At 38.2% G+C, this 12,076-nt stretch overlaps 2 protein-coding genes across 2 annotated transcripts; both read right to left on the minus strand.

Annotated features, from left to right (window-relative positions):
- Nucleotides 1-42: 42 nt before the first annotated feature.
- Nucleotides 43-3,917, minus strand: LOC148722392 (adenosine receptor A3-like). Its single transcript, XM_088736736.1, has one exon. It carries the CDS (start codon nucleotides 3,617-3,619, stop codon nucleotides 2,687-2,689), a length of 933 nt encoding a protein of 310 aa, XP_088592862.1. The 5' UTR covers nucleotides 3,620-3,917; the 3' UTR covers nucleotides 43-2,686.
- A 4,534-nt stretch (nucleotides 3,918-8,451) lies between these two features.
- LOC148722393 (histamine H2 receptor-like) lies at nucleotides 8,452-10,592 on the minus strand. The gene has a single exon (XM_088737164.1). It carries the CDS (start codon nucleotides 10,529-10,531, stop codon nucleotides 9,605-9,607), a length of 927 nt encoding a protein of 308 aa, XP_088593290.1. The 5' UTR covers nucleotides 10,532-10,592; the 3' UTR covers nucleotides 8,452-9,604.
- Nucleotides 10,593-12,076: the final 1,484 nt, after the last annotated feature.

Genomic DNA, 12,076 nt, shown 5'->3' on the forward strand with positions numbered 1-12,076 from the left:
ACCCACAAATCGCCAAAAAAATTAAAAGTACCATTATGACTTGCATAAAAAATGGAGTATCCAGAAGTAAGGAAGGGAGTTCTGAACAAAAAATGTTCCACGATTCTCCGCTGCCCAGAGAAACAATTCTTTCAATTTAAAAACATATAAGCCAATGTCAAAAGGAAGAAGTGAAGTTTCTAGCTTCAGCTTACACGATTTTTTGACGAGTCGCAGCTTTTGGTGCGGCGCTTCCACTCATGTAGCTACCCATCTTTCGGAATAAAAAAAACTCACGTGCTTGTAAACGCCTTTCTAATAATCTTGTATAGGTTTTAATTGGAAAGCTTTTCGAAAGCCGTGACCAATGGAAAGTAATGAATGGCTATCTGGCGTTCTATACAGAATATATAAAGAAATGACATCGCTATCGCTTCCTTCTGTAGAGACCAAAGTCATTCGTATTAGCATTTCACAATGCAAAATCAATTTAGCAACAATGTTCATGTTAAGAAAGAAGTCCGACAATAACTGCTATATGAAGCTATTACAAAAGTTCTTAGCTGTTTCATTATTAGCTTGTCCGAACGTTAAAAATCGGGACATCTGTCAAAATAGATCTATAAACTTGAAAATTTTTGTCTAACTTTTTAAAATCTAAAACACTGAGGCTATATCAAAACGCGAAAATCTTGACAATACCTGCATCTCAGTGAACTGAGGCAATCAAACAAAAAATTATTCTGAAAATGAAATTCTCCCTCTCATGTTCAGGTCGGAAAAAATCGGCGCCCGTGTGAAGACTATTTAAGAAGTATTTGAATGAAGGTCACCATAGCTTAAGTAACCTTCCAATCTTTCCCTCATGAACTATCGTTTTCTTTACAATTTGTCAGAAAAGAAACTCGTTTATTACAATTGAAATTGAATACTAAGTAGAATAGCCTCGATGAACCTTGTAACGTATAAGAATAGCCTCGATGAACCTTATAACGTGTAAGAATAGGCTCGATATTTTGCAATCCATGATCGAAGTCCGTAGTGTGTTTACTGAACCAAATAAGGAGAAAGAACGTGATATTTTGTAATAATAGCTTAACTTAGGTGCGTTACATCATTGTGAACTCGTACACGTGATTCCTGGAAAATTACTGCCTCGTGTGGCAGAAAACGTCTGTAAAACGCTCCGACGAAGGGCTGACACTCGAAACGTCAGCTTTTGTAATCGTTACAGTGGCCAATTTACCACTTCAACTTTGTTGATATATCCAAGTTATTTCGTTACTCCCACCGACGCAGCCCCAAAGAGTTTCTTTCGAAACTATCCGCCTTCATTTATTAAAATAAAATGGTCAAAACTTTCGGTCTTACTACAGGCAAGGACCATCACTGATTTGGTTTCCATATACAGCCTGATGATGAGAAACATAGCAGCACTGATCGACAAAACTTTGTCGATTCATGCACATTTTCATCTTACCTAAGATCGTTTTACATGACATAGGTTCTATTGTTTTCATCATTTATTTATTTAATTAATACTACGGTATTTTGTACCATAATGACAAATTTTCAAGGACAAGCGATTACTTAAACAAACTGTATTTGTCATATTCAACATGCAGGAATTCAACGCAGTTTTTAGGTGTGGGATGTAAGGTATGGATTACGCTGTAGCGGTGAGTGTTATCAGCCTCAGCATTCGGCTTCGGCTGAAAACACTTACCTCGACCTTGATTATTCCGGATATCAAAAAAACCTCATCCAACAATTGTTTATAGCTGAAAGCGAATAACCGAGAAACCGCCCGAAACAAAGTTCCTTGACTAAAAATTTCAAATAAACTAAGGAGCGATGTCGTGGCACACCTTTTAAAATGTATTTATAACCCATAATTCCCTATCATAGAATAATTGGAACAAACTCTACGTTTCAAGTTTCCGTTTCTTTTGAACGATTTTTTTTAATTCCTTGTTTTGTTTACAACTCCAATTGCACAATTGTTTTTGAGGCATCATGATGCTAAGTGAGAAACAAAATTTTGGATTTTTCGCCTTTACTCCGCAGAAAGGGCTGCGCACAGTCTTCCTTTTGACTTTGACTTGGTTTGAATTCATTCAACATTCACGGCTGAATGAAAACAAGAAACAGCTGATGTTTTCGTCTAGGAGAGTTTAACTTGTTCAAGATATTCCTCGAAGCAATGGCATGTGTTTTACTTTTAAAATGTTAATGTGCTTCCTATTTAAAGTCTACAACTGATCATTCAAAATTCTAATGGAGTCCAAACGGCTGAGGACGATTTGGTTAGGATAGCTTCACTCCTTGAGCGGAGAAATTCGTGGCAAAAGCCTAAACAGTCTGGAAATAAGAATAGAAATGTATTCAGACTATCTAGCTTCTCCCTTAAGAGAGAAAATTTTTCCATTGGGTAGTTCGCTGCAATAAACCAAGGACAGCCCGCAATTAGCCGAAAGTTTGAAGTTTAACCGAAGTTCTCTTTCTTACTGGCAGTAATATTCATCGTATCTGACAGTTTCGTATCATCAAGTCTCAAAGTTCTAACTACACTCCCCTTTGAGTCTGTCGCCTATGCGGCTACCCGTAAAAGCCAAGGCACAAGTACACACTATTCTTGTAATTTAAACACTAAGCTTCAATTAGCAACAACTTACGATAAAACCAAGACTACATACTAACTACAGTATTAACGCGAGGTACGGAATCTGGCCCATGGTATGTTTCTCATTATATCCATGATGGCGCGTCGAATTTGTCTCATCTTCCAGCAGTAAATTACAGGGCTAAGAGATGAATTCAGAAATACGAGAGTCATTGAAAAGAGAACAAATGTTTTTAGAGTGATATTTGAGCCATCAATTCCAATAATAAGCAAGCAAATGCCAAAAGGCAAATAAGAAACTAAAAACACGAGGTACACATAGAATACACCAACTGTAGATTTCATGAGACTTGCAAACTTTGCTCTATTACCAGATTGAGAACTTTCATTCCCTCGCAAGGTCTGAATCTGATTCTTGTGCCGTTGGACTATTAAATAAATCCTGATGTACACTAAAATAGTGACAACGAAACCACAGGCTCCAATAACTGAAAAAATAAGACTATGAGTATTGGAAGAGACCCAAAGCATCATCAAAGAGACAAATACACTAAACACCCATATTAAGATCACCACAACAACAACACGTTTATGAGTCACAAGTTCCTGGTAACTGAGATGAAGACGAACCGCTAAGAACCTGTCTACACTTACAGAAACAACACCGAGGAAGGAGGCGAGCGAAAATAAGGCACCGGAAATCGTGAGCCAACGGTAAGCGTTACAGCTTGGAACTCTCAGTTTTAAACAGCTGACAAGAAATGACACGTAAGTTGGTTGACTCACCAAACCAATCCCAACATCAGAAATGGCGAGACTCGTCAGTAACGTTTTTAAAGTTTTTGGTAGGGTCGAAGTCTTCCTTATTGCGCAGATTGTTACAATATTCAACATGATGGCGGAGAATGTTAAAAAACCGTTGAAGATACAGTTGGCGATGAAAGTTCTTCGAAGATCAACAAAGTCGGTGCTGGAAGGAAAATACCGATAAGGCTCGTTGCAAAACGATTCGATCATGATATTAACTCGCGTATCTTGATTAATAGAAGGGAGCTTCAGTGTAAGAAATTTCTTCTAAATTCAGTGTCGGACTGTGGATCTCCTTTCTGGCGTTAATTCGTGGAGGGAAACTGATAAAAACATCCGCTTTTCCAGCTGTAGCTCATCTGTCTCAATAAAAGGGAAGTCACCGTTCAAAACGTAAGTGACAGTTCGACATCATAAAAACGCAGCGGTAAACCCAATATCCATTTATTATTAATAACGAGCTAGGGAGAGAATTTTAGACGTTTACCACAAATGAAGGCCTATCAATTAAGATTCAATAGGAAAGAAAATTGGAGCATTCATAAATATAAATTTCAGTATGGAAATGAGAATAAATGAAAGCATAACAGCGATATTCTTGAGATTTTCAGACTGCAGAAACTAAAATTGTGTATATCACTACTCTGATGAATTAGGTTTCCTGTTATGAACGTTTCCGAAGAAAAAACTCACATAAAACAGTGAGAAGGAATAGATGCGACCACAAGGATTTTTCAGGATGTGGAACTGAATATTAAGGCCGCAAAATGCGGAATTAAAGATGCCCGAAAGCTAAATTCCATACCGTCTACCAAACAAAATTTAGAAAAACATTTTCGGGCTCTTGCTCTTGGAATGCCTTGGTGGAGTGCTTTGAGAAAGACCCACATTGAAAATCCAAATTCAGATGCAAAATTTGAAATTTAAATTCTCGTCTTAACACAGGCCAGAGAAATCTGCCAAGCCCGAAAAACAAATTAATAAAACGTCGAATGGAAGTCCGGCATCGCTTATCTAGTGTCCATATACAGCCTGGTGTCACTAAAACAGAGCAAAACTTAAATTTTGATCCCATCTACTTTCGCTTTCTATCTTAACTATTGTCCGTATCTTTAACCGTCTTAGTAATTAATAATTGAGTGTTTTTGAACCATTGTAAACAAACACTCCAAGCAATTATCCATTCCGACTTTATTCGTGTCTAGTTTTATATCAATTACATACACCGGGAACTTTTATCAGTCGGTTAACATCAAGAAAACGCAGTGGTAGAGACATTTAGACACTTACGAGACTAAAAATAGACGCAAATAATATTTCGACGTGTAGTTTCCAGGGGCACAATGTAAGATATAAACATGATGTAAGATATAAATTTCCCTGCGAGAAGAAGCGCCAAAGTTTTGTTACCTTCAAATTTCTCCATGAAGTTCCCTTACGAGATCGTTTTGTCGCCTATTTTGATACCTATGGAGACTTTTCCTCTCTGACTGCAAAGAGAGGGTCTCCACTAAAGTTACTCACGGGGGTAGAGATTGGAGGGAGTTGGGGTTCTGAAAACCGAGTGTATGGGGGCAAATGTGTGACGAGAGGAGCACTCCATTCCCTCAAAATGCAAAGCATTCCCCTATTGACGAGCCACATAGAAAAAAGGTCGAAATAAAGGGAAAGGATGGCATGCAAGTATGACGTAATGTTACAATTTATAACAGCATAATGCCTGTCATATTTGAAGGATTGAGAAAGTTACACATCGTCAAAGAAATAATAATAGGGGGTTTGTCGAGAGGATGCATACTTGTAAAGGGGATTTGGAGGGGGGCGGGGGGACAATGAAATATTATAAGTCTTACCAAGCCTTCTGCGGCTTGAGAAAGAACAAACCTTCCAAAACAAAAGGCATTGTTGATTATAACAGGCTAACTAGTTTCTGGGGGACCTGTGCCAGAAGCAAGAGTAGTGTCTTTATGTACCTCTCGAAACAGTCAGATGACCGGCGACCTAAAACTTTAATAAGCCAAAGTGATAAGTTCGCTGAAACAGCTGCAGTAACTGCACCTATCCGAAACCGGAGCCCAGCATATTCACTTGAGTTAAGAACCCCCTCCCTTAGATATTAGGAGTCTTCTTTCCCTTGTGAGTTTATCCTGGGTTAGGAATGCGCCAGAATCATAAGAGAAAAGGGGACCTGAGTCTAGGTGAAAATTTTGGCATGAAATTTAGTCCTCTCCTTATAAGGTGGTGTTTTGGATAAAAAGTCGAGTTGCAAGTAAGTTCACCTATTCGCGAGAAGCCAAAGAATGCTAGGAAATTGCTGCCCAGAGCATTATTGAGTCCTTGGCGGCAGTATACTGTACATTTAGGAGGTAGTAAAACAAGTTTAGTAATTACGAATTTATAGGTCTGCGGACCTTGGCGTGTAGTACCTGTGAACGTGCCTCGAAAAACAAATTGAAGGCAAAGAAAATCATGATAAAATGAGCTTGTAACCGCGGCTGGAGTGGTAATTTTTAATTGAATAAAGTTAGCGTTTAATAGTGATATACTGCACTGAACGGGCGAGAGAAATTGAAAAATTTATTAAAATATCCTCACCAGTGGAGAGATGAGGAGTTATGTTCAGTTGTGAACAGTAAGTGAGAAATAGTCGCATACCAGAAACAGAAATAGTCCTGACAAAAGAGCACAGTTGCTTGTCTTGTGTAAGAACAAAGATAGCGATCACGTTTAACAACCAGGTATGGCTACGTTCACTCTGACTTGACGGTTTACAGAATTCCCGAGTGAGGATATCCGTAAGGCCAGTGATCGGAAGTTTTGGGAAGGCTGCCTCACAGCTAAAAATAGAAACCTGAGTTGTTGATTTACTGAAATTTATTTCCTATGTTCAATAAATTATGACTGAAAGACGGCAGTCAAGTTTTCTGTTTTTGTTTCCTATTAAAATCGCTCGCATACTTTGTTGTCGCGCTGAGAAATATCCTTGGTTTATAGCCATTGCAAAAGCTAAAAAAGTGTTTCACATCGGAACTTTTCCGAAAGAGGAAGCTAAAACATGTCCAAGTCTTCAAATATAAGTCCTCTTAATTCGGACTGTTAATGGAAACCGAACGATGGAAATGATATGGATTGTCATTAAATGGAATAAATGGACAGTGTTTCACATCGGAACATTTCCGAAAGAGGAAACTAAGACATGTCCAAGTCTTCAAAGATAAGTCCTCTTAATTCGGACTGTTAATGGAAACCGAACGATGGAAATGCTATGGATTGTCATTGAATGGAATAAATGGACAGTGAACGAAAAAGGGAGGATCATGGTATAGGTTGCTGCCTTAAAGATAAGTGGATGATTGTTCATGATTTGAAGCACGATTGTTCATAATTTGAAACTGAACTTTCAAGTCACCAATACACACATCTGAATTACAGGTTTCTCTGCTCAGAAAAGGAGAAAGAGAAAGAGAAGTTTTTGTATTTGCAATTCGCTGCGTTAAACCAAGGACAGACAGCTGGGCTGCATTTTGTCCCACATAACAAATAATCGAAATTTCTCAGTCGAGTTTTCAATCAGAGTTTAAGCCGTCATAAAGAAAATTTGTAGTAATATCGACTAGTCGACGCACGAACCGAGTTTCCTTTTCCTCAAAGCACAATTTGTTCCTTTTGTGCAATCTTTTAATCAAGGGAGCTACAGCGGATTTGATAGCGGCATATTCTTTACATACATTTTAAATAATTTACGTTAACTTATTAACTGGATTTTTACAAGTTTTAAAGTTCAGCTGTTCCTTTTGCTATCGTTAAACACAAATCCATATAGAAGCAGCAACAGAATGCTTATAATTCTAATATCAACAAATTTAACCGAAAAATTATTTCTCACTGACAGTTTCATATCATTAAGTCTCAAACAGTTCCCCTTTAGGTCTATCCCCTACGCGACTGCCCATAAAAGCCGAGGCACAGCTGCACAATACTATTTTTATTCAAGCCATAAGCCTCAATCGCCAGCAACGATAAGCTAAGACTACAGATTAATTACAGCGTTCACGCGAGGCACGAGTTCTGGCCCACGACGTGTTCCTTAGTATATCCATGATGGCGTGTCGAATGTGTCTCATCTTCAAGCAGTATATTACAGGGTTCAGAGATGAATTCAGATAAATTAGAGTCATTGAAAAGAGAGTGAACGTTTTCAGGTTGATATTCGAGCCGTTAATTCCCACGATAACCAAGCAAACAGCGTAAGGAAAGCGCCTCCCGGTTAGCTCAATGGATAGAGCGCTGGACTGTTGTGCGGGAGGTCGAGGGTTCGAGCCCCGGCCGGACCAACACTCAAGGTCTTAAAATAACTGAGAAGAATATGCTACCTTTCTATAACATCAAGAAATGGTTAGATATTCTAGTCTTCTCGGATAGGGACGAATAAATGGAGCTCCCGTCTCCTGCAGGGTTAGGGGTAGGAGACGTTAATTTCCCACGCACGAGATTACTGTGTGATGGATGTCCTCCCCTGGGGTGGGATGGGTGGGTTTGTTGGAGCTTAAATCTCGTAGGGGACCCCTGTCCTATTGTTTCTCTTCCAGTACTTAATACAAATCCTCAAATAAAAAAATAAAAAATAAAAATAAAGAAAGTATGATGCTAAAAACGTGAGATACACATAGAACACACCAACTATAGATTTCATCAGACTTGCAAACTTTATCCTTTCGCCGGATTGAGACATTTCATGCCCTTGCTAGGACTGAATCTGGTTCTTGTGCCGTCTGACAATCAAGTAATTAACAATTATTCCAAGAGCGCGCGTTGGCTATAATCATCTCATATCCAACAAGCGTGAATGGAATAATTTTTTTATTAAAAACGCCCCCAAGAAATTATTTTTTTGTAAGAAGAAACCGGATTTTTTAGCTCCCTTTTGATTTTAAGCTGACGCGTACGCTTACCATATTTGTAGATTATGGTATATTGGCTCATATACCATAATAGCTAAGCCAATAAAAAGTCATGAATTGCATTATCCAATGATCCAGTTTTTAATAAATCCTAATATACACCACGATAGTGACAATGAAATTACAAGCTCCAGTAATTGAAATAACAAAACTAATAGTATGGAGAGAGGCCCACAATATCATCAAGGAAACAAATGCACTATGACAGATAATTTTTGAAGGGTCAAAAATTATCTGTCATTCAAGCGGAAGATGTCTGTCTCCAAAAACACCAAGTGCTGACGTTGAAATTAAGTAACTTAATTAGACACGGCATTGACATATCGCAGACGCACTTGTGTGATTGTCAAATATATTTTATGGGTGGTTTACCAACATAGCGGTTAGGAAAGATACCTTATTAGGTATCAATTCCCATCATTATAATTCTTGGTTTAAGAAAACTAAACTATCATTGCGTTACATTTCTAATTTCAGAATTAAACGCCTCCAAGTGAGATTCCACTTTGAAAAACTAGCGATTTTAATAAAAAAATAATAAAAACCAGCAACGGAAGTTATTTGACTTCTCCACGCGAGCCGCAATCGAATAAATGTTTGCTTTATCCGTAAAAGGTAATTTGGTCTTCTTTTAAGATATTAAATAACCAACTGATCCATGGCTTAAATTCACTTGAAGTTCAAAACGAAAGGAAACAATTTTGCTTACTTTTTTTGCATATATTGATTTTAAACGTTTCTGTACGTTCAGAAACTTGACATATGTCGTTTTATAGTCTTATTTAATTTACAATATTACTTCACTTACTCTTTAAGTTACTTTAATCTGTATTCGTAAAACGAGCACTATCTAAACTTCAAAAATAATAAAAGATAACTTAACCTTTTCACTTTGAGCGGCAATTCAACTGAACGCAGTAATCGTCCATGTAATTTACCAGCAGTGGAAGGATTCGGGTATCATCATAGACGACAGGTGATTTGTGTTCGAAGACATGTTAGGCAGTAAGTCCATGATAGCGTCCGCAAGTGTCTCAAGGAACTTAAAACGTACAGTTCTTCTCCACCTGCAGTCTTCTTTCTTTTAAATTACAATCCTGTTTTGCTCCTGTCGCCGTACAACAGCCCTTTGAGCCGGAGACAAATCTATTAACGTGCCATGTCACGTGAAATCAAGTACAAGGCTCGATGTATCAGCAACGATGATAGCGGAGACTACAAATTCACCAATGAGTTAGCGGGAAGCACGATTTCTACTCCAAGACAAGCTCCATAGTATTTCCATAATAGCGCGTCGAATGTGTCTCATCTTCCAAAAGTAAATTACAGGGTTGAGAGATGAATTCAGAAATATAAGAGTCATTGAAAACAGATTGAGCTTTTTTAGAGCGATATCCGCGCTGCTTATTCTTACAATAACAACACAAATAACATACGGTAAATAACAGGCTAAGAACACAAGATAAACGTAGAATACACCAATCGTAGATTTAATGAGACCAACATAACTTGTTTCACCAGAACGATTTACTTCTTGTACTTGCAAGGACTGGATCTGATTCTTGTGCCGTCTAATAGTTAAATATATCCTGATATACACCACAGTAGTGAGAATGAAACCAACAGTTCCAGTGACTGAGATAACGATATTATGAATACTGACAGAAGCCCAAACTACCATTACAGAAACAAATGTACTGAACACCCACATTGAGATCACCACGGCAACAACACGCTTGTGAGTCACAAGTTCTTGGTATCTGAGATGAAGTTGAACAGCTAAGAACCTGTCTACACTTACAGCCACAACACCCAAGAACGAAGCGAGCGAAAATAAATACCCAAAGATCGTTAGCCATCGATAAGCGTTACAGCTTGGATTGTTCAGTTTTAACCAGCTGATAAGAAATGAGAGGTAAGTAGGTTGCCCTACCAAACCAACACCAACATCAGAAAGGGCAAGACTCGTCAATAACGTTTTTAAAGTCTTCGGTAAGGTCGAATCTTTCTGTATCGCGCAGATTGTAACAACATTCAACAGAATGGCGGTAAAAGTTAAAAAACCGTTGAAGATAGAGTTTGTGATGAAAGTCGAACGAAGATCTTTGAACTCAGCGCTGGTGGGAAAAAACTGCCATTCTGTACAAAATAATCCACGCATGATGTCGATTCGCTTACCTTGATTAAAATAAACGATTTTTCAACAAAAATAAATTGCTTTCCGACCCTATGTTAAGGTGATTTCTTCTTGATTGAGTGTCTATGGTCAATCTCCTTTACGACTTGGATCCTTCTTTCAATTGCAAACATGAACGTGATGATCATCAGCAAAATAAAGAGAGGAAGTTCTGAACCGAAACTCGAAAGTTTCCAGGGTTAATTAGCATGTGATGCTGCTGAAAATATTGCTTTTTTCAATTAACTGCGTTTTAGTTGTAAATGACAGGTTTAGAGATAGATTCACCTGCCCCCTAGTGTTTTATAACAACTGTGACATGTAAATGTTGTTTAATTGTTGGTGCAACGGTCACAAAAATGTTTTTGTTGACTGCATTCAAATCAAACCCTTCCAGGTCGAGATAAGCGAAACTGATCGCGAATGATTGACCTGTTATGGACAGAAGTATAAATGACAAAATAAGGGCAGGTTGCCATTTTCAAGGTGTAAAAATCAGAATTACTGTGAGCTCATTCAAATTTCATGGCATAGGTTGCCAGTAATAACCCATCACAAAAACAGGACTTAAATCTGACAACCAGAGGAACGAAAAATTTCTTCTTAGTGATAATAAATGAAAGATAAAAATAAAAATAAATTCTCTGACAAAAGATGCTGAAAAATTAGCATGCCCGAAGTTCGTAGAGTAGATGTCACCTCATCTGCGGAAGTGAACTTTTAATAATTAGTTTTCACAAGACGTTCATTTTCGAATTCTTCGAGAAGTTTATAATTAATTTCACCCTCCTGAAACTTGAGCGAGTTTCATTAACCGAGTCGTTACTCGCTTCCAAAGAAGAGTCCGTACGACAAAAGCTCCTGAGAACTTGCCATTTTAGTAGAAGCCAAAACCATACGTAGACTTTTTAACTCTACCGAGCTAGACGAACTGCTGTCCTTGTTTTCATAGACAGAAGTTGTTTCCACAAAGCTTTAAATAAGTAACGGCACACGCAATTTTTTTTATCGTTTTGAAACATTATAGTTTTAATAACGTTAAAACGAGTTGATCAGTTCCACAATTATCATTCTTCCGTTCATATCTGCCTGATTGTTTAATTCGAAGTGAATCAACGATGCACTAAGTAACTCTCTTAACCAAAAAGTATGGCAATATAAGCTTAAAAACATTTACCCCCTTTTATTACACGACTCGGGTAGTCAGAGGGCCAATAACTAAAATCAACCAATCAAAAGGCTCTATTGCCGGTCCAATATTCTCTAAGTATTGGACCGGGCACTGTCCCGAATGGTCCCGAATGATACCGCACTTGTGTCCCTTTGAACTTCAGCCGTATAATAAATCTCTTATTAACCAAGCTTGCTCGGGACCGTACTGAAAGAATATCGGTCCTCGGTCTTTTTTGTACGGACCTCACTGCGCTCGGTCCGTACTGTCAAGACCTCGGGCCGATATTCTCCCAGTACGGCCCTCGCGCTTGGTTAATAAGATATAATTACTTCGGCGATGTTCTCCCAAATAACACC

The sequence above is a fragment of the Stylophora pistillata genome, chromosome 10 (assembly GCF_964205215.1).
Source record: "Stylophora pistillata chromosome 10, jaStyPist1.2, whole genome shotgun sequence".
NCBI lineage: Eukaryota > Metazoa > Cnidaria > Anthozoa > Scleractinia > Pocilloporidae > Stylophora > Stylophora pistillata.